The 22,163-nt window shown below is 55.6% G+C and overlaps 1 protein-coding gene and 1 long non-coding RNA gene across 7 annotated transcripts in view; one reads left to right on the top strand and one right to left on the bottom strand.

Moving 5' to 3' along the window:
- Positions 1–884: 884 nt before the first annotated feature.
- The window catches only part of MYO1F (myosin IF), a 33,965-nt gene continuing 12,686 nt past the window's right edge, over positions 885–22,163 (top strand). Inside the window, 17 exon segments of the mRNA XM_038567501.1 lie at positions 885–1,042; positions 9,459–9,596; positions 10,061–10,150; positions 10,241–10,335; positions 10,746–10,833; positions 10,951–10,989; positions 10,991–11,041; positions 13,360–13,491; positions 13,647–13,778; positions 13,987–14,119; positions 14,309–14,505; positions 15,188–15,268; positions 15,390–15,476; positions 16,651–16,737; positions 17,190–17,357; positions 18,328–18,413; positions 21,120–21,201. Coding sequence (XP_038423429.1) covers positions 1,040–1,042; positions 9,459–9,596; positions 10,061–10,150; positions 10,241–10,335; positions 10,746–10,833; positions 10,951–10,989; positions 10,991–11,041; positions 13,360–13,491; positions 13,647–13,778; positions 13,987–14,119; positions 14,309–14,505; positions 15,188–15,268; positions 15,390–15,476; positions 16,651–16,737; positions 17,190–17,357; positions 18,328–18,413; positions 21,120–21,201 — 1,689 coding nt within the window. The 5' untranslated portion in view covers positions 885–1,039.
- Positions 2,805–22,163, bottom strand: part of LOC119864761 — a 29,386-nt gene continuing 10,027 nt past the window's right edge. The window contains exons 2-5 of one of the 6 annotated variants that reach the window (XR_005375174.1): positions 21,717–21,873; positions 20,429–20,589; positions 8,613–8,807; positions 2,805–3,124 (exon numbers count right to left, since the gene is read on the bottom strand). This is a non-coding gene — a long non-coding RNA (uncharacterized LOC119864761). Of the gene's footprint in view, positions 3,125–6,193; positions 6,553–8,612; positions 8,808–12,836; positions 14,738–18,952; positions 20,590–21,716; positions 21,874–22,163 lie in introns of those variants that run through there. The other 5 variants (XR_005375175.1, XR_005375176.1, XR_005375173.1 and 2 more) reach the window with 5 other exon arrangements.

Genomic DNA, 22,163 nt, shown 5'->3' with positions numbered 1-22,163 from the left:
GGCAGCCTAGTGTCCAGAGGGGAGCGGGACGAGGCCGGCGGGTCTCCCAGGGTCAGGGTGTGGGCCAACACTTGATGACCCCTCTGTGTGCCAGGCCCAGAGGCGAGGGCCCGCGCCCCCATTTTGTAAGAAAGTAGGGGGGCCCTGGAAGTAGCAGAGCTGGGGGGTATTAAATCCAGAGCTGGGGACGCCTGGGTGGCTCAGCGGTTGAGCGTCTGCCTTGGGCTCAGGCCGTGATCCTGGGATCCTGAGACACAGAGGGAGAAGCAGGCTCCCCACAGGGACCCCCCTGCAGGATCCCCGGACCTAGATCACACCCTGAGCCAAAGGCAGATGCTCAACCGCTGAGCCACCCAGGCGTCCCAATAAATAAAATCTTTTTAAAAATTCTTTTAAAATCCAGAGCTGACATCCAAAGTCTGAGACCTAACAGCTGCCCCTGGTTCCTGGTAACCTCCACTCATGGGGTCCTCCCCCGACACAGACACGGGTGGCTCCCCACTGGCCTTTCTGGAAGGAAGACCAGCAGAGGCTCTGGCAGAGGGGGTTTGCTCAGGGACGCCTACACAGACACATCTGAAGTGGTTTTGAAGAGACCCGAGCAGCCCAAGAGCTGCCTGAGGCCGCTCTGGAAGAGCAGACAGTTCTGCAGCCAGCTGACCTGCACGCTGTTTGCTGCAGCACCTGGCTGAGGAGTTGGAGGAAGGGCCCTCCTGGGGTCTGGTGGCGGCTGCCAGCCATCAGGGACCTCTCCCCTCAGGCTCAGAGCCCCAACGAGCCAGTGCCCTCCCCTGCCACAGCTGCTGGAGCTCTCTCCCCGCCCCTGGCCCGGCTTCCCCCCACCCCTGTAGCACTGGCCCCTCCCCTAAAGGAAGTAGGAGGGGGGGGCTGTTGTAAGAGGAACTAGGCCTGGGAGTCTGGTGCAGGAGCAGGAGCAGGAGCAGGGCCATGCCCGAGCCACCCCCCAGAAGAGCCTGAGCCTATACCCCTGCCACCACGACCCATCCGGGCACTCCCCCAGGGGCCTGACACAACCACCATGGTAAGTCCTTCAAGGGCGGGCAGGGGAGAGGGGGGCACCAGCCAGGTGGAGATGCCCTGGACACCACCATCAGAAGGTGGGGAGCCGTGGGGAGGGGCACAGTGGACACTTTGGGAGGGTTCCCTCGCTGCAGCACAGGTGCTGCCAGCATCCTTCACCAGGGACCAAGCTCACATGGGGTGGTGCCGGGATGCCAGGACGGTGATGGGGAATCAAGGATGGAGCTGTTACTGGGGGGCAGAGGGTGGCCTTGCAGGATCACACAGTACCCACAGGGACAAGGACAGACCCCTTACCCGGGGCTTGGGGAATGGGTTTCCAGCCCAGCTGGGTCCCTCACCTTCCCGTGTGGCCTTGGGCAAGTCACTTCCCCTCTCTGGGCCTCAGTTCCCACATATGTCATATTTGGAAGTCAGCTGAGCCGTAGAAGGCATTCAGGGAAACTCTCAGGACTTCAGAGGGTCCGTGGGTTCCGCCACTCCGAGTCCACAGCTGGGAGCAGAAGCGTGTCAAATGGGCGATGGGCTGCAGGGGTGTGCCTGTGTGAGTGACGGGGTGGTCCGGTTTCAGCACTCACAGAAGCAGGAGACAGTGAGACCCAGCACGTCCACGCCACCACACGGACCCTTCCGACCAAGTACGGCAGGGGATACACCCCAGCCAGAGGTGTCAGCACCTGCTGAGGTTGAGATTGATGATGGCCACGATGACAGGGTTCAGGAGACTGTCACTGTCATGGGCTAGACGCAGCAACAGCACAACACACGCGTCAAGAGAGAGCCCCCGGGCTGGCTAGAAAACTTGCCCCCACGCTCCAGGCATCTGCAAGCCACTTCAGCTTTCATTTTTTGTCATTCTGTCAATGAGAGCATGTGGCTGGGACAGTCCCATTGCCAGCGGTGACAACTGCAGTGTTCCAGGCAGTTGCAGCAGGCAGCTGACCGAAGTGGCGACACGGTGGTAGACCAAGGGGCAGGCATTGGTTTTAGTCTGAGAGACAACCTCTCCTTATTCCAGAAAGCCGATGCTAACCTGGGCAACTCACCCACCAAACCATCAGCTAGCGCTCTGGGCTGGGGATGGAAATTCTTCGAAGAAGGAGCCAAGCCAGGAGGGCCCAGGAGCTCAGATGGGCAGACTTTGATCAAAAGAACACAGGAAATGATTTGCTACTTGAGAGAAAAGCCACCCACCCCTCCCAAGGAAGCCATATGAAATGCTTAGTCAATGGTTTGCTTGGCCCAAAGGGTGTGGGAGGGGAGACTCCCCCAGGGGGACCACGGGAGAGGGAAAAAAGAGCAGACCCCATCCACAAGGCTAACACGAGGGGTGCTGATGGCCTCCTGGAGGGATGATGACAAGTGTCAGGAAGAGGGTGGAAAGATTCAGTGAAACAACGTTCACCAAGTGCTTTACGGGGCACCTGCCATGCGCTCCGCACAGTAACCATCGCTGTGGGTGCTGCTCATTCATTGCTGGAGCCAGTGGTGCCGGTGGGTGGAGGTGACTCATTCCCAGTCGCTGTCGGACCATGATTGTTGGGTTGTTGGTGCCACTGGTGGTGCTGGTGGTCCCCGCTGTCCATTGTCACGAGTTGGTGGTGACTGTGAGCCTCGTGGGGGTGTTGGTGGTGGAAGCAGCTAGTTGGATGTTTGTGGCGGGTGGCGGGTGGTCGTCAGGGCTGGTCAGGTGGAATGATGGCAGTTGATGATCACTGTCATTGTTTTTTAAGATTTTGTTTATTTATTCATGAGAGACACACAGAGAGAGGCAGAGACACAGGTAGAGGGAGAAGCAGGCTCCCGGTGGGGAGCCCGATGCCGGACTCGATCCCGGGACCCTGGGGTCACACCCTGGGCCGAAGGCAGACGCTCAATCGCTGAGCCACCCAGATGCCCCAATGGTCACTGTCATTTAGAGCTGGGTGGTGATGGTGGCATTCTTTGGCCGTTGCTCGTCCATGGTTGGTTGTCGGGGACAGTCTCTCGGGCCGCGTTGGTGTTGCCGTGGCTGCTGCCTCCACCGTAGTTGGTCAGGTGTGGCTGTTGATGGCGAGGGCGGCTGTCGCGGCCGTGGGTGATGCTGGGGAAATTGGTGGCAGACCTCGTCATATTTTCTGTTTGATGCTGACTGCTGGTGCCGGGACTGAGGTTGGCAGCAGTTTTTGTGTGACTCTGACCGTAAGCCGGGTGAGGGCAGCAGCCAGTTGTCCCCAGCTGGGGATGGTGGTGGAGCAAGGGAAATAGGGATCGGTAAAGTACAGACATCTGGCCGGGAGACCAGTGATGTGGCTGCTTGGTCCACAGGCGCCAGCCGTGGGGAGGGACAGAGAAGGCCTGGGGCCAAAAGAGTTAGGACGGAGGACTCTAGAAGGACCAATGTCCCCACCTGTCCCCTCCAGTTAGGCTGAAAGGAAACCGAGAGCGCTCCCCACCCGAAGGAGGGGGACCTCAAGAACCTTTGAAGGCGAGAATGCCTTTGCACAGGCAGGCACGCAGGGTGTGGCCCCAAAACCCCACTGAGTTGGGGGAGGACAGGACCGGGGACACACCAGGGACCCGGGGCGGGGGCAGGGGCTGGGGGCCACCCAGCAGCTGCTGCCTCGGTAGCTTCACATCTCCCTGCTGGCTGGCGACCACAGCTCGAAGGACCCCAACGAGGAAGGAAGTGGCTGTTTCGTTGTTCCCTCCAGTCTGAGGCTCTTCTCATCAGCACCCAGGAGAGGGAGGCCAGAGCAGTTGGGGCAAATTGCAAAAGCCCCTTCGTCCAGCCCTCCCTCCCGGCCTCGCGGCCTGCGCCCGCCCGTGGACCCGCAGCTGGAGGCAGCGGAGGGCGCTCGGTGAGCGCGGCTGGTGCTCCCACCTCCCCAGCCTGACCTCATTGAATCCGCCCCATGAGGTCTATGGCGCTCCGTGTTCCCATTTGCCAGATGAGGAAATAGCCATCACTATTTCCAGATGAGGAAATACCCTTCCCTCCCAGGGGGGTCTAGGTGAGCTGCTGTACCACCCAAAAGTGGCAGAGTCCTTTGTTTCAGGAGTCAGTGACTCCTGAAGTCACCTTGACCTGCCATCTCCTGCTCCTCCCTACAAGATGAGGGGCTGTGGGGGACTTAGGGGTGCTGACCCCCATGCCCCAGGCTGCCCATCCCTCCAGCCTCATTTGGACGTGGGATTTCCACTCCAGAGAAACTGGAAGCCCCGCTCCCCATGCCCTCTGCCTTAGACCGGGGGTGGGGGGGCGTCTCTCTGAAGGAGTCAAACTTAGAATCTCCCTCCCATCCTACCCCAGCCCTGACTCTTTCACAAGAGCCCCATCAGGTTGAGTCATACTTGACTTGTGGTCAACTGTGACCACAACATCTTCATTGCACCCACCCCCCACCCCCAAGGAAGAGACTTAGAAACTCAATTTCAACTTGATCTATGGGGACTTGGGAGCCAGAGAGAGGTGGGTACTCATGACACAGAGCCGGAGGCAGCCTCATCCCGACTGTACTTCGTTCATTCCTTCGCTCTCTCAACAAGCTTCTATCCACCAGCTCCTACATCCTCCGTCACAGGCTGTTCACTTCCACTAAATGCTCTTGGGGTCACCAGCTGCCTTTTCCTGGGGCATCCAGCACACCCCTCCTCTGCACTGGCTCTCAGAACCGAGGGAGGGGAATTATTATGGAATCCATTTTACAGATGGGAAAACGGAGGCTTGGAGAAGTCAAGTGGCCTCCCCGGGGTCACACAGTCAGTTAACTATCAAGCAAGGCCTCACACCCAACCGGTCCCAAGCCAAAACTCTTGACTGTCTTTTCACGCACTGTACTCACTTGAGCAAAACCTCTCCCTCTACTGCAAACAACCCATGGTTTTTGGCCTCACAGGGGGCTAGGAGTGGATCTGGAGGTTCCAATGCCCAGGGGCAGGACATGGAGAGAGAGAATGGCTCAGGCTGCAAGAGACAGAAGGCCACTCAGCTGGCTGGGGAGAAGGAACAGACAAGGAAGAGGAACCAAGTCCTTGGGGCCAAGAGACCAGCCAGACACAGCCAGCATCAGGGCCTCTGACCTCACAGAAAGGAAGTGGCCTTGAGCCTCGGCCGAGCTTGAGGGGCCCAGGAGCGTAGAGTCCAAGTCGACCCACTGGGAAAACTCTGGACAGATCCAGTCTTGTCCCTGCCCCATCTTCCTCTGCTCTGAACCCAAGCCCAGCCACCTCTGACCCGGACCAGGCAGAGGGCGACAGTCTCTACCGTCCTGTCTCCCAGATCCTCCTTTCGTGCTGTGTGACCTTGGGGAAGACAGCTAACTTCTCTGTGCTATAGTTTTCTCTTCCACAAAGTGGACCTAGTCATAGTACTGGTCTCAGTATGTTTGGTAAGGTCATTCTCGGAAGAAGCCTAGACCGCAGCGTGGCACGGGTAAGTGCCAGTGGGGTGCTAACTATTGTTATGATTGCAGTTGGTTACCATAGTTAACACCTGAGGCCCCACCCCTCAGAGGTCTTCAGAGGGAGGATCCACTTCCTGTCACCCCCATAAGCCTCCCTGTCCCCCCACCCACCCACTTCCCCACTGACCTTTGGCTCAGAGCAAGAGCAGAGCCTCCCCCTGCCCCGCCACCACCTACAACACCAGTCCATGAATGATACCCCTTTGCTCCCAGATTTCATCCTCTCTTCTCCCCAACACACTCTGGTCTCCCCATCCTGAACACAGGAAGCCTGCTCCCTGACCCCTCGTCTCCCCACAGCATCTTTCCCTCTTCCCCTTCTCAGCCAGGTGGTCTGAAAGCCATCCTCACTCCCCATCTGTCTACACCTCCTGATCTCCCAATCTGACTTCTGAATGAGGTCGCCAGTGCCTTCCATGGGGGCCCCTCTGAGCCTCCGGCAAGCTGGACACACTTCGGTAGCTCGGGGGACCGACCCACAGCTCCTTGCTTCTGCCAACCCGGCCTTGTCATCTCCGGGTTTCACTGTCCCACCTGCCTCCAACCTCCCAGCTGACTCCCTGCTCAGCCTCTACCACAGGCGTCCTCTCCAACCTCTGCACGATGTGGCTCCCGCAGCTTTGTCCTCCCAACCATCCTCCCCCACCCGCATCCCAGGGGTTCTTCGCACCCAGCACCCCCTTCCTATAACAGACCCCTTGGCCGGCCCCTTGAATCCCCAAATTGCAATTCACAGACAGTGAAACAACGCATAGCCTCCCAAAATAATTTCAAAATTCAAAAATAATTCATGTGGCCTCCTGTGATACGGAAGAGAAAGCCACTTGGAATAAAATATGCACAGAAAGATGAAAGTGCTCCGGCCAGTGGCCCACGAACTCCCCCTGGAGCCCCCAGGTGCTCACACCGGGACAGGTGTACCTCTCGCTGACAGCGTGAGCAGCGTGGGCTTCTGAAATGCTGATCAAATCTTGGGGAAATCTGAATAAAACCAGCATCTCCCTTGATACAGGGTAGCCTGGAACATGTGGTGGGAGTCGGCCATGCAAAGCAAACATCGATTTTTCTGTGTGGACAAAAAACAGAAGTTGATTCTAGGTTCCAGTGATTACAAACACTTTTGTCACTTAAACGAGCATCTGCTGGGATGGAGGGGGCGCTGCGGTCGGGATGACGATTTGGCATCCGCAGCCCGCTTAAAATGCCAGCCTCCTCCAAAATGCTCCCACAATTCTTTTTTTTCTTTAAGATTTTATTTATTTATTCATGAGAGACACACACACAGAGAGAGAGACAGAGAGAGAGAGGCTGAGACACAGGCAGAGGGAGAAGCAGGCTCCATGCAGGGAGCCTGACGCAGGACTCGATCCCAGGTCCCCAGGATCATGCCCTGGGCCGAAGGCAGCGCTAAACCGCTGAGCCACCCGGGCTGCCCTGCTCCCACAATTCTTAAAGTGTCCCCAGGAGCAGTACGGGCCCGGCTGAGAACTCTCCAAGCTGCTGACAATCGAGCCTGAGTTCCCTTGCTCGGCATTCAAGGCCCTTCGGGACCTGGCCCCTGGTTGACCTCCCCTCCATTCTTTTGCCCGCTCTCCCACTCTCCCACTGGTTCATTCAAACGAGCCCTGAGACCACGTGCCACCTGGCATCGCCCAAGCCCCCCATCCCTGGGGCTTGCACAGCAGAAGGCGCAGCCCGCGTGCACGATGTCCAGGATGTGTGCAGGGCCGCAGTGAGGAGGCCCCGGGGGCTGCAGGGATCCAGCTGGCCTGGGGCAGGGAAGGCTTCTCACAGGAGGTGACACCTGAGCCGAATGCGAAGGCCGGACTGGCACGGCCCAGGCAGGAAGGGTGTTCTGAGCGGAGGTCTGAGCATCAGCAAAGCTCGGAGGTGCCCAGGGTAGGGACTGAGAGGTTTTCCCTGCGGTGGCGGACGGGGGGTGCCGGGGGTCCCACCACATGGTAGGTGCCTCAGAATATTTTATGGATGGGAGAGTGACGGGACCCCACAGACGGCTTCTCAGCCCCAGAGCGAGGAGACCCTACGAGAAACTCTGACTTGCTCAGGCCGGAAGCAGCTGGGGTCCGAGCCCTCGCCCCCCGGCATACGCTCCCTCCTCTGCTCTCGGCTCCTGCTTCGGCACCTTTGCTGGGCAAGGTCCACACTGCCTGGGGCACCTTTCCTCGCAGCTCCTGGCCAAAGTCCAGCCCAAACACACCCGTGGGGCCCGGGCCGCTTGTGGGTGTACACGCAAGAGCCCGGCCTTTGCTGTCAGACAGATCCAGACTCGAATCCCACACCCTTGGAAACAATTTAGCTGTGTCCGTAGTCAAGTGTCAAATACCTCTCAAGCCTCAGTTTCCATCCCTAGACCCCACCCCCACCCCAAGCTGCTGTGAGGACTTCACCCCTGGCCTCCCCGCATCAAGCACGACCTAAGGGCTGGGTGCCCTGGGCCCATCCTCACAACTCCCTGGGCCGGAGAGGAGCGCCTGCCCCTCACCCTGGTTTGGATTTTGCACCCCCAGAGCAGTTACTCCATCGCGTGAACCCTGGGAAGTGAGGCTGCTTCTCCCATTTTACAGACGAGGCCACTGAGGCTCAGAGCAGCGTCGGATCACCTGGATTAGAACCCAGATCTACCCCCACACCAAAACCTGTGGGCAATCCTCAGTGGCCCTGCCCCGGCTGTCAGGGTGTCCAGAATCTGAACGTGCACCTCCCCTGCTCAGGAATCCCCCAGGGTCCCCACGAGAGACTGGCCTCTCCCCCACCTCTGCCCTACACTGCCCCTCCTGCTTCACCCCTGCCTGTATCCTCTCTGCCCGGCCCACCATCTCCCTTCCCTGGAATCGGCGTGACAAACACTGGTCATCCTTGAAGACTCGACTTTGATTCCCAGCATCCTTCACTCTAAGGGTTTTCCTCTGAAGCTGGGGCTGCTTTCTTTGCCCTAACTCCTCGTTCATCCTTCAGGTCATCCCTTCTAGAGCTGAGAAAGCACTGAGAGCCAGGCCCCGCCCTCCAAGAGCTCCCGGGTTGAGAATGAGGGGCTTCCCCGAGGGGCGACATCCTGTCCAGGCATGAGCACGCCTGCGAGGGCAGCTCCAGGCCGCTGACACCCACCTGTCTGCCGGACTCCTCCACGGCAGGGGTGTGAGGATCAGAGTGCATCTGAGCCAGGATGCGTCAGGTGTCCAAGGCACTGGATGAGCTCGGCAGGCTGAAGAGGGAAAACATTCCAGGCAGGCTTCCTGGAGGAGGGGTCTTGGGGGGAGCTGGTGTCTGAGTCTCCTCCCTGGGGCTTAAGGAAAGTCTCCCCTGATTTAAAACAAAACAAAACAAGAACAAGAACAACGACAAAAAAAAAGGGAGGAAATGAGAAGGCAAAGCTGTGGGGGCACAGAGGACAGAGGTCACAGACAGATCTGCTAGGATGTGTGACCACGAGAGAGGAGAGGAGGAAGGAGGCCATCTAGAGGTGGAAGGCTGGGCGGCAGGTCAAACGCCACAGAGAAGTCGGGGGCTCAGCCCGGGCCTAGGGCAGGGAGAGCCAGCTGAGGAAGTGGGCGGAGGGAGTCTGAAGGAGAAGTGAGAAGGAGGGTGAGTCAATCCCCCCAACAAGTCACCCGCCAACTCCGTCCCCCTCCCACAGCCCCCCCAAGCACACCCTGCCACCCTCCCCCAAGGGCCTGGCATCACCGTCTCCTCCATGACAGTGGGACGCAGAGTGGAGGGATGGGAGGACAGAGCCCCCCTCTTTGAGGTGGGGAGCCTGGACTCAACCTCGCCCACCTCCCCTGGTGTCCCCAGATTGGGGCAGGAGGCCGGCAGGTGGCCCAGGGGAGGCAGAACCAGAAGGAGGTGAGGCATCAGCGCCACCACCACCACCACCACCACCACCACCACCACCCCGCCGCCCTGCCCCCTGCGGGGGCTCACTCCCATCTGGCCACCCCCCTCCCCACGCAGGGCAGCAAGGAGCGCTTCCACTGGCAGAGCCACAACGTGAAGCAGAGCGGTGTGGACGACATGGTGCTGCTGCCCCAGATCACCGAGGACGCCATCGTGGGCAACCTCCGCAAGCGCTTCATGGACGACTATATCTTTGTACCCCGGGCCGTGGGCAGGGACAGGCAGATGATGGGGACAGGGACAGGAGGGTGACTGACCAGTGGGTGGAGGGACGGCAGGTGGATGACCGCAGGGAAGTGTGGCAGCGGGACTGCAGCACAGAAGGGACACACAGAGGCCTGAGCAAATGAACAGAGGGAGGGATGAGCAGTGAGAGCACGGGGGCGGGGGGGGGGGGGGAGATGCAGTGACAGCAGGGCTTTGCTTGGGGACGGCTGTCGTCCTCACTACTCCCTCAGGCCTGGGCTGCTCAGCCACAGTGCCTTTCATCTCTCCTTCTGAGACCCAGCCCTGTTTCTTCCCTAAGTGACCCAGAGCACATCCGAGCATCTCCACCTGAGCAACGGGGCCCCAGAGGCCCCCGGGGCATTAGGATTAGGAGACAGGGGCCCATAAGGAACAAAAGCCAGAACACCGCAAAGCCCTTAACCGCACCCCAGACCTACATCGGCTCTGTGCTCATCTCCGTAAACCCCTTCAAGCAGATGCCTTACTTCACTGACCGGGAGATCGACCTCTACCAGGGCGCGGTGAGCCTGGGGCCAAGTGGGAGGCATAGCCCCAGGACCCCCAGGACCCCCAGCCCCTGGCCCTGGGCTGAGACCTGATCTTCTCCCCAGGCCCAGTACGAGAATCCCCCACACATCTACGCCCTCACAGACAACATGTACCGGAACATGCTCATCGACTGTGAGAACCAGTGTGTCATCATCAGGTACAGAGTGGGGGGGCCCCACACGCTCCTGCCCAGGCCCCCAGGACAGCCTCACCGCCCTAGGGAGGCTCGCTCAGAACTCCTGAGCTGCACAGAACCTTACTGTCCCTCTCTGCCCTTGGCCCTGCTTTACTTTCCTTGTCACCACATGGCCCATGATACGTTTATTTATTCATTCTGTAACTGTCCATCTGTCCATTCTAAATACCAGCTCTGAGACGGCAGGGATTTTTGTCTTGTTCGCTACTGTCTCCCCAGAGGCTGGTATGGTGCCTGGCACACACTAGAGAATAAATGAATGAATGAATGAATGAATGAATGAATGATCAGGCACTAGAAAAGGTATTTACCCCTCCCAACACCCCCCTCCCTACTGGCTGCTGATCATTCTCTCCTTCACCCACCCCCAGTGGAGAGAGTGGAGCTGGGAAGACAGTGGCAGCCAAATACATCATGGGCTACATCTCCAAGGTGTCTGGTGGAGGCGAGAAAGTCCAGGTGAGGGGAGAACAGAAGGACAGGTTGGGTCCCCCCCCCCAGCTGCACAGTAGTTAACCCCCACGATCACCTACCTCGTCCTGACCTCTTGCCACCTCCACCTGCCTCTGCCCCCAGCACGTGAAGGATATCATCCTGCAATCAAACCCACTGCTAGGAGGCCTTCGGCAATGCCAAGACCGTGCGCAACAACAATTCCAGCCGCTTTGTGAGTCTGCAGCCCCCCCTTTGGAGTAACTACTCCCTCCATACTGACAGGCATGCACACCTGTGTTCCCACTAACAGAGAAACTAGCTGCTCCTCGATGGGAGACTCACTTCCTGCTTATGGGAGACTCACTTCCTGCTTATGGTCCGTCTTAAAAAGACTCCCCGACTAGCCGAACGGTATAGAAGCCTTGACTGGCCTGTTGTTAACATTCTTAAATATTTCCCTGGCTGCAATCATGCTACATCCTTTCCTATTCACAGCTCAGTTCCCAATTTATTCTCTCATTCATTCTTTCTTTCAACAAATTGTTCTCGGGCTCCTTCTTTGTGTCGGGTGTTAGTGCTGAACCAAATGGAAGACAGACTAGATCCACAGGTCTGGATTTATGGTCTGATTCTGACACTATTTAGATTTGCGGCTTGGCCAAAAAAAAAAAAATGTTTCAGCAGCTTAAGCCTCCTAAAGCTCTCAATGTGGGATTCGATCCCGGGTCTCCAGGATCGCGCCCTGGGCCAAAGGCAGGCGCCAAACCGCTGCGCCACCCAGGGATCCCAAGCTCCTGTTCTCTCATCCATAAAATGGGGATGATGTTAATATCCATCTCACAGACCTCAGTAACTCCAGTACAACACCTACACGTGAAAATGATTTAACAAATTCCATACAGTAGTAAGGTCTTTATTCCCCTAAATATTATTAATGATATTTTTATTTTCTAACGTATTTATCATGTAATTATATTTTAAGTACTTTCCTCAATGTTTTATTATTAAAAATTTTAATGGGGTACCTGGGTGGCTCAGTCAGTTGAGCATCCAACTCTTGCTTTCAGGGTCCTGAGTTTGGTACTGCATTGGGCTCCACACTGTAGGCGTGGTGCTTACTTTTTTAAAAAATTAACACAGAGATCTCTGGGTGGCTTAGCGGTTTGGCACCTGCCTTCGGCCCAGGGTGTGATCCTGGAGTCCCGGGTCGAGTCCCACATCGAGCTCCCTGCATGGGGCCTGCTTCTCCCTCTGCCTGTGTGTGTCTGCCTCTCTCTCTCTCTCTCTCTCTCTGTCTCTCGTGAATCAATAAATAAAATATTTTTTAAATAAGATAAATAAAAATAAAAAAATTAACACAGAAAAATTGGGAGATTAGCATAATGAACACCTGCTGCCCACCTCCTAGATTCTATCATTAACATCTTGCTATACTTGCTTTATCAAATCTCCATCTGTTCATTTTTTTTCTAAGTAAGCTCCACACCCAGTGTGTGGCCTGAACTCACAACTCTGACATTAAGAGTCACATGCTCCACCAACTGAGCCAGCCAGGTGCCCCTTTCCATCTTTTTATTTTGGGGGGTACACTAGAGAGTAGACGGCAGACACCATACTTTGTGCTCCACCAACACTTCAGTATGCAGATCATTAATTATAATCCAATATAAATTTCTTTTTATTTCTTTCATTTCCTTTAAAGTAAAATTTGCATATAGAAAACACATCAATCTAAAGTGGACTGTTCACCGAGTTTGGAAAAATGCATGCATCTGTGCAACCAAAACCCTATCAACATGCAAAGTATCACCATCACTCCAGAAAGTTCCCCCTGCCTTTCACCTTTACGGTCAATCTCTATTCCCACCTCACCCCAGAAGCAACCTTCCTCTGGGTTTATTTTTTCCCACCTTAGATTAGTTTCAGCTGTTCTAGAACCTTATATAAATGGAATCATGCAGTATATGTTTTCAAGCTACTGATACACACAAAAACGTGGACGAACTACCAAAACATAATTATATTTTTTTATTATTTTATTGTACAGAATAGGTATATGTCCTGTATTACAGATGTCTGTGTAATGGGATGATGTCATGTGTATCGTCATTGCCTGGAAGGGAAAAGTAAGGGGGCTTCTCTGCCCTCCAACCTCTGGCCAAAGTAGAACCAGACATTGTCAGAGACCAAGGAAGGGGCATGTGGGGCCCTCACTCTGGGCTCAGGGACACCCAGGATCCCTGACACCCGCAACAGCCTGCAGAGACATGGAGGCCTCTGTGTTGTGGTGGGAGGACTGGGAAACTGGTCAATAAAATGGGGTACTTCTATGTGCCAGGCACAGGCCTGGATGCCCTGATGAGGGCTGGAGTCCTTAGAGGAGCAGCTTAAATGCTGGAGGGAAAGAGCTGATGCAGAGAGTGAACGTCCCTAAGTGGGAGGTGGAGAGAGAAAAGTTAGGTCACACGGGCAAGAGAGGGACAGTCCCCCACCTGCACCCCCCCAGGGAGGGGGTACCCTGGGCATCTAACATGGCTCTCTCGGCTTCAGGGCAAGTACTTTGAGATCCAGTTCAGCCGCGGCGGGGAGCCAGATGGGGGCAAGATCTCCAACTTCCTGCTGGAGAAATCCCGAGTGGTCATGCAGAATGAAAACGAGAGGAACTTCCACATCTACTATCAGGTGCAAGGAAAGGGGCCGTGAGGCTGGGGCAGAGGGAGGGCCTGAGGGGAGACAGCAGGAGGGTCAGGGTCCAGGAGCCCATGGCAGTGAGGACTGCGGGGGTCACAGGGCTGCACCAGTCCATGTCAGATGCATGAGCATCGCTCGTCCTCCAGCTGCTGGAAGGAGCCTCCCAGGAGCAGCGGCAGAACCTGGGGCTCATGACCCCCGACTACTATTACTACCTCCAATCGGACACCTACAAGGTGGATGGCACGGATGACCAGAGCGACTTCAGCGAGACTTTGGTGAGTGGTGACCACCAGTCTAGAAAACCGAGGCCCAGAGAGGGGCAAGGACTTGCCTAAGGTCACACAGCAAGTGGAGGAAATGGGCAGGACAGGGATCCAGGTGCCCTGACCCCTGTGTCCGTGCCCTGGCCCCAGAAGCCTAACCCAGGAGGGCGGGGTGGAGGTGGTGATTGGCGGTACAGGTTCTGTCCCGTTGTGCCTGCAGAACGCCATGCAGGTCATCGGGATCCCCCCCAACGTCCAGCAGCTGGTCCTGCAGCTTGTGGCGGGAATCCTGCACTTGGGAAACATCAGCTTCTGCGAAGATGGGAATTACGCCCGGGTGGAGAGTGTGGACCGTGAGTGTGGGTGCTGGGGAGGGCCAGGGGGCACGTCTGTGTGTGAGAACCACTTCCTCCTGGTTCACCCCCAGGGGGTAAGGACCCACGAGGACAGTATCTGTGTCACTGGGCAAAATGGGGAGAGACGGGGACCCCAGAGGAGGCCCAAGAGCCAAAGTGGCTGCCCCGTGTCCCCCACCCTGGCAGTGCTGGCCTTCCCCGCCTACCTGCTGGGCATCGACAGCACACGGCTGCAGGAGAAGCTCACCAGCCGCAAGATGGACAGTCGCTGGGGCGGACGCAGTGAGTCCATCGATGTGACCCTCAACGTGGAACAGGCGGCCTACACCCGCGATGCCCTGGCCAAGGGGCTCTACGCCCGTCTCTTTGACTTTCTCGTGGAGGTGAGGGGGGCCAGGGCGTGGGAGAGGCCCTGCCCCCAGACCGCCTTGGGCTCAGACTGCCAAGTGGGGAAGGCAGGCTTGACTGTCACCTCACCAATTCCTGGCAATGGGGAGCACCGCGCAGGGGCAGGAGGTGATCAGATGGAAGATGTAGGGAGAGGCTCCATCTGGCTGTGGCATGGAGCGCAGGAGGGAGGCGGCTGCTGGAACCATCCAGGCCTGGACCTGGGGGCTGTGCGGGTGGAGACATGTGGGTGCATTTGAGAGCCACGAGGGGGGCTGTCAGGAGGACAGTGGACAGGAGCAGAAGGGAACGGGACGTGTCATGCCAAGGATGATGACGATCCCGTCATAGTCAACCTTACGTAACACCTAGTCTACACCAGCGACTGTCCTAAGTGCTGTTACATGTGTCGATTTAACTCCTTAATGAGGCGCTACAGAGTAGCTGCCATTATTACCCCCATTTTGAAGTTGAGAAACTAGAGGCTCAGAATGGTTAACAGGGAAGTGAGCTTCCAAGGTAGGAACCCGGATGTTTTAACTGGGGGCGGGGGCCTAGAGCTGGAGAAGGCTGGAGAGAAAGTGCCGTGAGAGGACGTAGCCTGTGACTGGGGCTAAATCACCCCAAGAGAGTGGCAAGCTGGCCCTGACCCGCTGTCCCCACCCACCCACGTTGCAGGCCATCAACCGCGCCATGCAGAAGCCCCAGGAGGAGTACAGTATTGGTGTGCTTGACATTTATGGCTTCGAGATCTTCCAGGTACAACCACTGCTCCCCAGCCCGCCCCGGTCTCTCCCTCAGCCTCCTGGGGTGGCCTAGTGGCCCCAGGAGCTTCCGGCATCACCCCACTGATGGTGGCACCCTTTGCCTCCCTTGGCAGAAAAACGGTTTTGAGCAGTTCTGTATCAACTTTGTCAACGAGAAGCTGCAGCAGATCTTCATCGAGCTCACCCTGAAAGCTGAGCAGGTGGGCAGGGGCAACCAGGTGGCCAGGAGCCAGAGGACGCTGGGGGTGGGGGGCAGGACCATGATGGTTGCTAAGCAACCAGGAGACACCCCCACACGCACAACCAGCCACCCATTCCAAACCTCTCTTTGCTGACCTGTCCAGGCCCCACCATGAAATCTCCTATGGAAGGGGTCTCCTTCCTCTAAAGCTTTACAAGGGCTGGGGCATAGCCTCCTTGTTCATTCCTCCAATGAGCACCTGCTGTGTGCCAGGCACTGTTTGCAGTGCTGGGGACACTGCTGTGCAAGAGATGAACAAAAAATTCCGGCTGTTTTCATCCTACCCATCCCTCAGAAGCAGAGCCTGAGACAAGGATTCAGGACAAATATCAGAAGAGTGAGGAAGGGGGGAGACAATTTTTTTTAAAGAGGGGTGGGGGGCGCCTGGGTGGCTCAGTCAGTTAAGCGTCCAACTCTTGATTTTTTTAAAGATTTTATTTATTTATTTGACAAAGTGAGAGAGCGTGCAAAAACAAGGGGGAGGGACAGAGGGAGAGGGAGAAGCAGGCTCCCCACTGAGCAGGGAGCCCAATGTGGGACTCGATCCCAGGACCCTGGGATCATGACCTAAGCTGAAGGCAGACACTTAACCAACTGAGCCACCCAGGCACCCATGTCCAACTCTTGATTTTGGCTCAGGTCATGATCTCAGGGTCCTAGGATCAAGCCCCACATCAGGCTCCCTGGTCAGTGAGAAGTCTGCTTGCGATTCTCTCTCCTTCTCCCCTTCCCATTTGAACTCTCTCTCTCTCTTCTAAAACAAATACTTTTTAAAAAAATCCAGAATAGGGTGTATTAATGAGTAGGTTACATGGCAAGCAATTGGGACCAATTTCTGCTAAGCCCTGGGGACACTTCATAGCACGGAACTCAGAGGTGACCCACCCCAGAATCGATGGAGCCAGGATATTTATCCACCAGCTCCTGTCTGTCTGTGTCAAGGGATGTCAGGGGCGACAGTTCCGGGATGCCCCACACAGGGCAACAGGCTTTGTTACTGGAGACAGTCCTAAGTGATGAAATGGGGAGATATGGGAAGACACCTTCCACACCTCCTTCACCACTCTTGAGAAGCATGCATTCTAGAAACATACAGAGACCCACCCCATTCCTGTCCTCTTTGCTGCCCCCAGGAGGAGTATGTACAGGAGGGCATCCGCTGGACCCCCATCCAGTACTTCAACAACAAAATCGTCTGTGACCTCATTGAAAACAAGCTGGTGAGGACTGAGCCAGCTCTGTGGGTCTCGCTGGGCCCAGAGCAGGGCCTGGGAGAGGAGGAGAGGGTTAGGGCCCTTTCTCTGTTCCTGCCCCCTCCTGGGGTGCAGAAGGAGCACACTGTAATATCCCATCAGCCACCTCAACCACTCACTCTGCCCGCCGCTTGTATCGTTCACTCAACAAACCTTCCCCAGGGCAGCCCACTCAGGGGCAGAGGGGCTAACCCTGATAGGACCCCCACCAGGACATCCCAACCTGGGAAAGGTAAGAGGCATGGATCCTTATGGGGTTCCTCACCCTGCCCCCCAGGAGCTTCCACAGCAGTCCCCGCACCACCACCACCCCACTTTTATTCTTGTATTTGGAAACCCCACCATCTCCTCCACTCCCTCCCTGTTCCAGGGAACAGGATGGGGGACACTGATCTGGCACCCGCTTCCCCCACCCGCAGAGCCCCCCAGGTATCATGAGCGTCCTGGATGATGTGTGTGCCACCATGCATGCCACGGGTGGCGGCGCTGACCAGACCCTGCTGCAGAAGCTGCAGGCGGCAGTGGGCACCCATGAGCACTTCAACAGCTGGAGCTCCGGCTTTGTCATCCACCACTACGCTGGCAAGGTGACCCCCTCCCAACTGACCCCCAGGAACTAGTCTGGCTCCCACCATGTTCCCTCAGCTAGAGCTGCAGAAACCCTCACTGGCCCTGGACCAAGGTCTCAGCTCTTCTCACTAACAGGACAGCTCTGCCTAACAGGAGAAAAACTCCCTACCATTGAGCCACATTGGGCATCAGACTCTCACACCCCAATATGAGCTGCAAACCCCACTAACCCCCTGATCCAGGACATAGCCTTCTGACCCAAACTCAAAAACCCCAGGCCCAAGATGTAAGCCATCACGCTCCAAAATGAGCCAGAGCACCCCTACCCAAGACTATAGAAATCTGCTGGCCTCTGACCCTGGCCACAATCCTCCTCCCCAGCTGACAGGACTACAGACCCCTCCCATTGACCTTAAGTGGGTGACCTTAAGACACCCCCCAGGGATCTTCTGGTCATCCTGCAGCCCACTGATCCCCAAACTGAGCTAGAGCTCCTGTGTTCTCTCAACCAGGACAATGGAGAACCCCCCACCTTGGATGGCAGACCTAGCCCACAAGCCTGACTGAACCCCCCTCCCCTGCCATAGATCCCCAGCCAGTGCTGGAACCCTCCTGAGATGAACCCCAAGCCCTCAATTGACCACACACTGATACTCAATCTGACCTCTCCACTTCAGATCAAACAGCAGACCCCCAGGAACCCTCTACCCGGGCAGTAGCACCTCATCCCCAATCCGGGCTAGAACTGGCACCTCCTCCTGCCTCTGACCCAGGCTGCAGCCCCAACCTTCCAATCTCAACTTGAACATGAGACCCCCTGGAAACCCAAACCCATGCTGCAGCCCCCTGCCCCTTATCGTGAATCATAAGTACCCCCCCATCCTGTCAGCATAGGGTGGGTTCCTATGGGACCCCTGACCCCCTGGGCTGTAAGCATCCCCCAAAACTCAACAGCCTCTCACTCCCCCCAACACTGTCTCCCTCCAGGTCTCCTACGACGTTAACGGATTCTGTGAGAGGAACCGGGACGTTCTCTTCTCTGATCTCATAGAGCTGATGCAGACCAGTGAGCAGTGAGTGGCCTCCGGGCCCCAATCCACTTCAGGATGGGGGGGCTCCATCTTCCTGAGAGCTCCCATCATGCCACAGACTCTGTGGGGGTGGCTGTCTGCAGAGACAGTGTTTCCAGTGACTGGCTCTGATTAAACAGCAGCCTGGGATCCCACAGGAAGAAGTAAGGACAGCGCTAGGGGCCGTGCCTTATGGCCCATGCAATGCGTGTAAGCCCAGTCCATGCAGGGTGTGGACGGTGTCCCCTGACACACTGTGAAAACACATCACACCCTGCATTTTTCCGTATTGACACGTATGGATCCATCTCCCTGGCCACAACTGCATACCAGGTTTCCTTTTTTGCCTTTTTAACCTCCAAAATTTATCCAAGCTCCACTGTGTTCCAAGTACCATGTATTTGAACCTGTGGGGGATGGAGCCCGATCAGGTCAGGGAACACGGCTGCTCTCATTGAGAGGAGAGCCAAGTGGGGAGAGAGGTATTGAACTAGAAAAAAAAAAGGCAAATAGAACACAGCATTGCATGAAAGTCATAAGACTCACCCATAAAATATAAATTTATTAAAAGAAAATAAAGTCATAAGACAGTGGTCCATAAGAGGCTGAAATTATGGCTCCCAGACCAGCAACACGAGCATCCCCGGAGCTGGGTACAAATGCGGAATTTCTCTCACGCTCCACCCTAGACCTACTAAATCAGAATATGCATTGTAACAAGTTGCCCCTGATGCCTCCTCGAGAACCACGTGCACATTTGAGTTTGAAATTCCGTGATCTAGAGCAGCGCTGTTACATCCCGGTCCATGTAGAATCCAAGCTTTAAAGTCACATCATAAACACACACACACACACACACACACACAAATAATAATAAAAATAAATAAATAAAGTCACATCATGACTTTAAAACAACCTTCTTGGGGCCCTTGGGTGGCTCAATCGGTCAAGCATCTGCCTTCAGCTTCAGGTCATGATCTCAGGGTCCTGGGATCGAGTCCTGCCTCGAGCTCGCTGCTCGGCGGGGAGTCAGATTCTCCCTCTCCCTCTGCCCCTCATCCAGCTAGCGCTCTCAAATAAATAAAATCTTTAAAAATAAATAAATAAAATAAAACTATTGTACCTTCTTCAGGTACAATATGCATGCCATGAAATGTGCCCAACTTCAGAACTGATTTTTAGGAAATGTATCGAGCTGAGCAACCATGACCACTACCTAGTTGGGAACATTTGCATTACACCCGAGAGATCCCCTCATGCCAAATTGCAGTAGACCCCTATTCCCATTACATGCATAATTTTAAATTTCCTAATAAGCACAGTTAAAAAGTAAGAAGGTGAGAGGCACGTGGCTGGCTTGGTCAGAAGGGCATGCAACTCTTCATCTCCGGGTCGTGAGTTCGAGCCCCACCTTAGAGAAGGGCAGAGATTACTTAAATAGATAAACAAACTTAAAAAAAAAAAAGTAAAAAGGTGAATAGGTGACATTATACCCAATAGACCCAAAATACCACTTTGACATGCCAGGCATATAAAAATGACTAATGAATGACTATGAATGAATTATGAATGAATGAACTGCATTCTCGTCCCCCACACTGTGGTACTCCTTGAAACCTGGTACGCATTTTAACGCTCACAGCCCATCATGATTTGGCCAGGCCAAGTCTCAAGGGCCCCAATAACCACCTGTGACCAGGGGCTGCTGATACTGGAAAGCACAAAGGCTTGGTTCTCAAAGTAGGGTTCCTGGACCAGCGGCAGCGCTATCACCCAGGAACTCGTTAGAAATGACTGGGTCCCAGCCCGGATGTGTGAATGAGAAACTCCAGAGGGGCCAGGTGGGCACCCAGTCAGCCGTCCGTGCTTCCACAAGCTCTCCTGGCGATACTGGTGTCCACTGGGGCAAGCCCTGGACAGGAAAACGAAGTTGATAAAGGGCTAGAGAGGGTGGTGGGCATCACTCATTTTTTTACTTTCTTTTAATTGTGTTGAGATACGGAAAACATAAAGTCTACCTTTTCACCATGTTGGATGGTACAGTTCTGTGGCATTAAGCACCGTCACAATGCTGTGCAGCCACCCCTGCTCTCTCCTTCCAGAACTTTCTCATCCTCCGGGGTATGTAGGGATTGAGCAGCGCACTCATTCTGTGTCACGGTGGTCAGGGAAGATCTCACTGAGGAGATAAGAGAGGGAATCGGGAGCGGACCAAATGCTTGTGTCTGAGCAACTCCCTGTTGGTGGCCAATTAGACGGGGACTATCTATGGCTGTCACCAGCCAGGGCTACCACAGAAAGCACCCTTGTCTGTATCTCCTTGCACGCGCACACACAAACACACACACACACACACACACACACACGAGCCTGAGCATGTGGGATCGTTCCTCCAAGGGGACCCTGCCCCTGTCACCCGAGATGCTGCACCACTCAAGAAATGCTCCTGCGGAGCTGAACTTGGTTCTATTTTTCTTGCAACCCAAGTCATGCTTGGAGACGGAGGCAGAAGCAACAGAGTCAATCGATCAAGGATCCAAAAGGACAAAACCAACTCCCCGCTTCTCACCATTAGCCCCCCAATCAGGGAGAGCCCTACTTTGCAGTGTGCCCTCTAGGTCTCACCCCACCCCCACCCCGGGCAGCCCCACCCCTGGGCAAGGGCACCCAAGGTTCGGCTGCACGTCTGACTCCTCCTGTCCTGTCTAGGGCCTTCCTCCGGATGCTCTTCCCTGAGAAGCTGGATGTAGACAAGAAGGGCCGCCCCAGCACTGCTGGCTCCAAGATCAAAGTAGGCCCGGGGCAGGGGAGGAGCGCTGGGCATGGGCAGGGCTGTGTGTGTCTCTCCTCGCCCCTCCATCCATCTCTCGCACGTCCTGGGGCCTCCGCCCCCTTCTCTGGCACCCTCTGTGCTGCACAGGGGTCTTCTCTAAGCTCTGGGACTTGGCAGGTTGGACCAGTTTCCTTGAACTCCCCCCTAACTCTCTAAACGCAAAAATGAACCATCATCTTAATAATTTTTTGGTCTTTTGGTTGCCACCATTTAAATTGTGGTAAAATATACATAAAACGTACCATCCTAACCACTGTTGAACGCACAGCTCTGGGACAGGAAGCACATTCCCATCGTGCACCCACCCCCACCATCCATCTCCAGAACCTTCCATCTCCCCACAGAGAGACCCTGTCCCCCACCCTCTGCCCCACCCCTGGCTCCCACCATCTCCTCTCTCTGTGGACAGGCCTCCTCTGGGGAACCCCTGGGAGTGGAATCACAAAGGATGCGTCTTTTTGTGACTGGCTTACCTCACTCCACATAATGTCATCAAAGTTTGTCCAGGTGGTGGCAGGTGTCAGGATGTCCTTCCTTCTTAAGGCTGAATAATCTTCCAGTGTGTGGACGGACCACATTTTTCTATCCATTCCTCCGTGGGTGGACACCTGGGTTGTTTTCATCTCTTACCTATAGTGAATAGCGCTGCTATCAGCTGGGTGTCCCATCCTAAGAATGTTTTGATAACCAGGCATTGAGCACTGGTCAGTGCTGGCGGCAAACGTGGGACACTTTACATATATGGGACCTAGTTCCACCTGGGGGATGGGGAGACCAAGGCTCAGAGAAGCATAGTCACTGCCCCAGATTACACAGCAGAGCCACAGTCCACATCAAGGTCTCTCATGCCACTGTCTCCAGTATCCCCTCCACCTGGAACAATTTCCTTTCTAGTCTCTTCCAAGAGGCTAAAATGTACC

This window comes from Canis lupus, chromosome 20 (genome assembly GCF_011100685.1).
Source record: "Canis lupus familiaris isolate Mischka breed German Shepherd chromosome 20, alternate assembly UU_Cfam_GSD_1.0, whole genome shotgun sequence".
NCBI classification, from domain to species: domain Eukaryota; kingdom Metazoa; phylum Chordata; class Mammalia; order Carnivora; family Canidae; genus Canis; species Canis lupus.
Note: the sequence above shows the minus strand (reverse complement) of the source record. Positions and strands in the feature narration are given on the sequence as shown.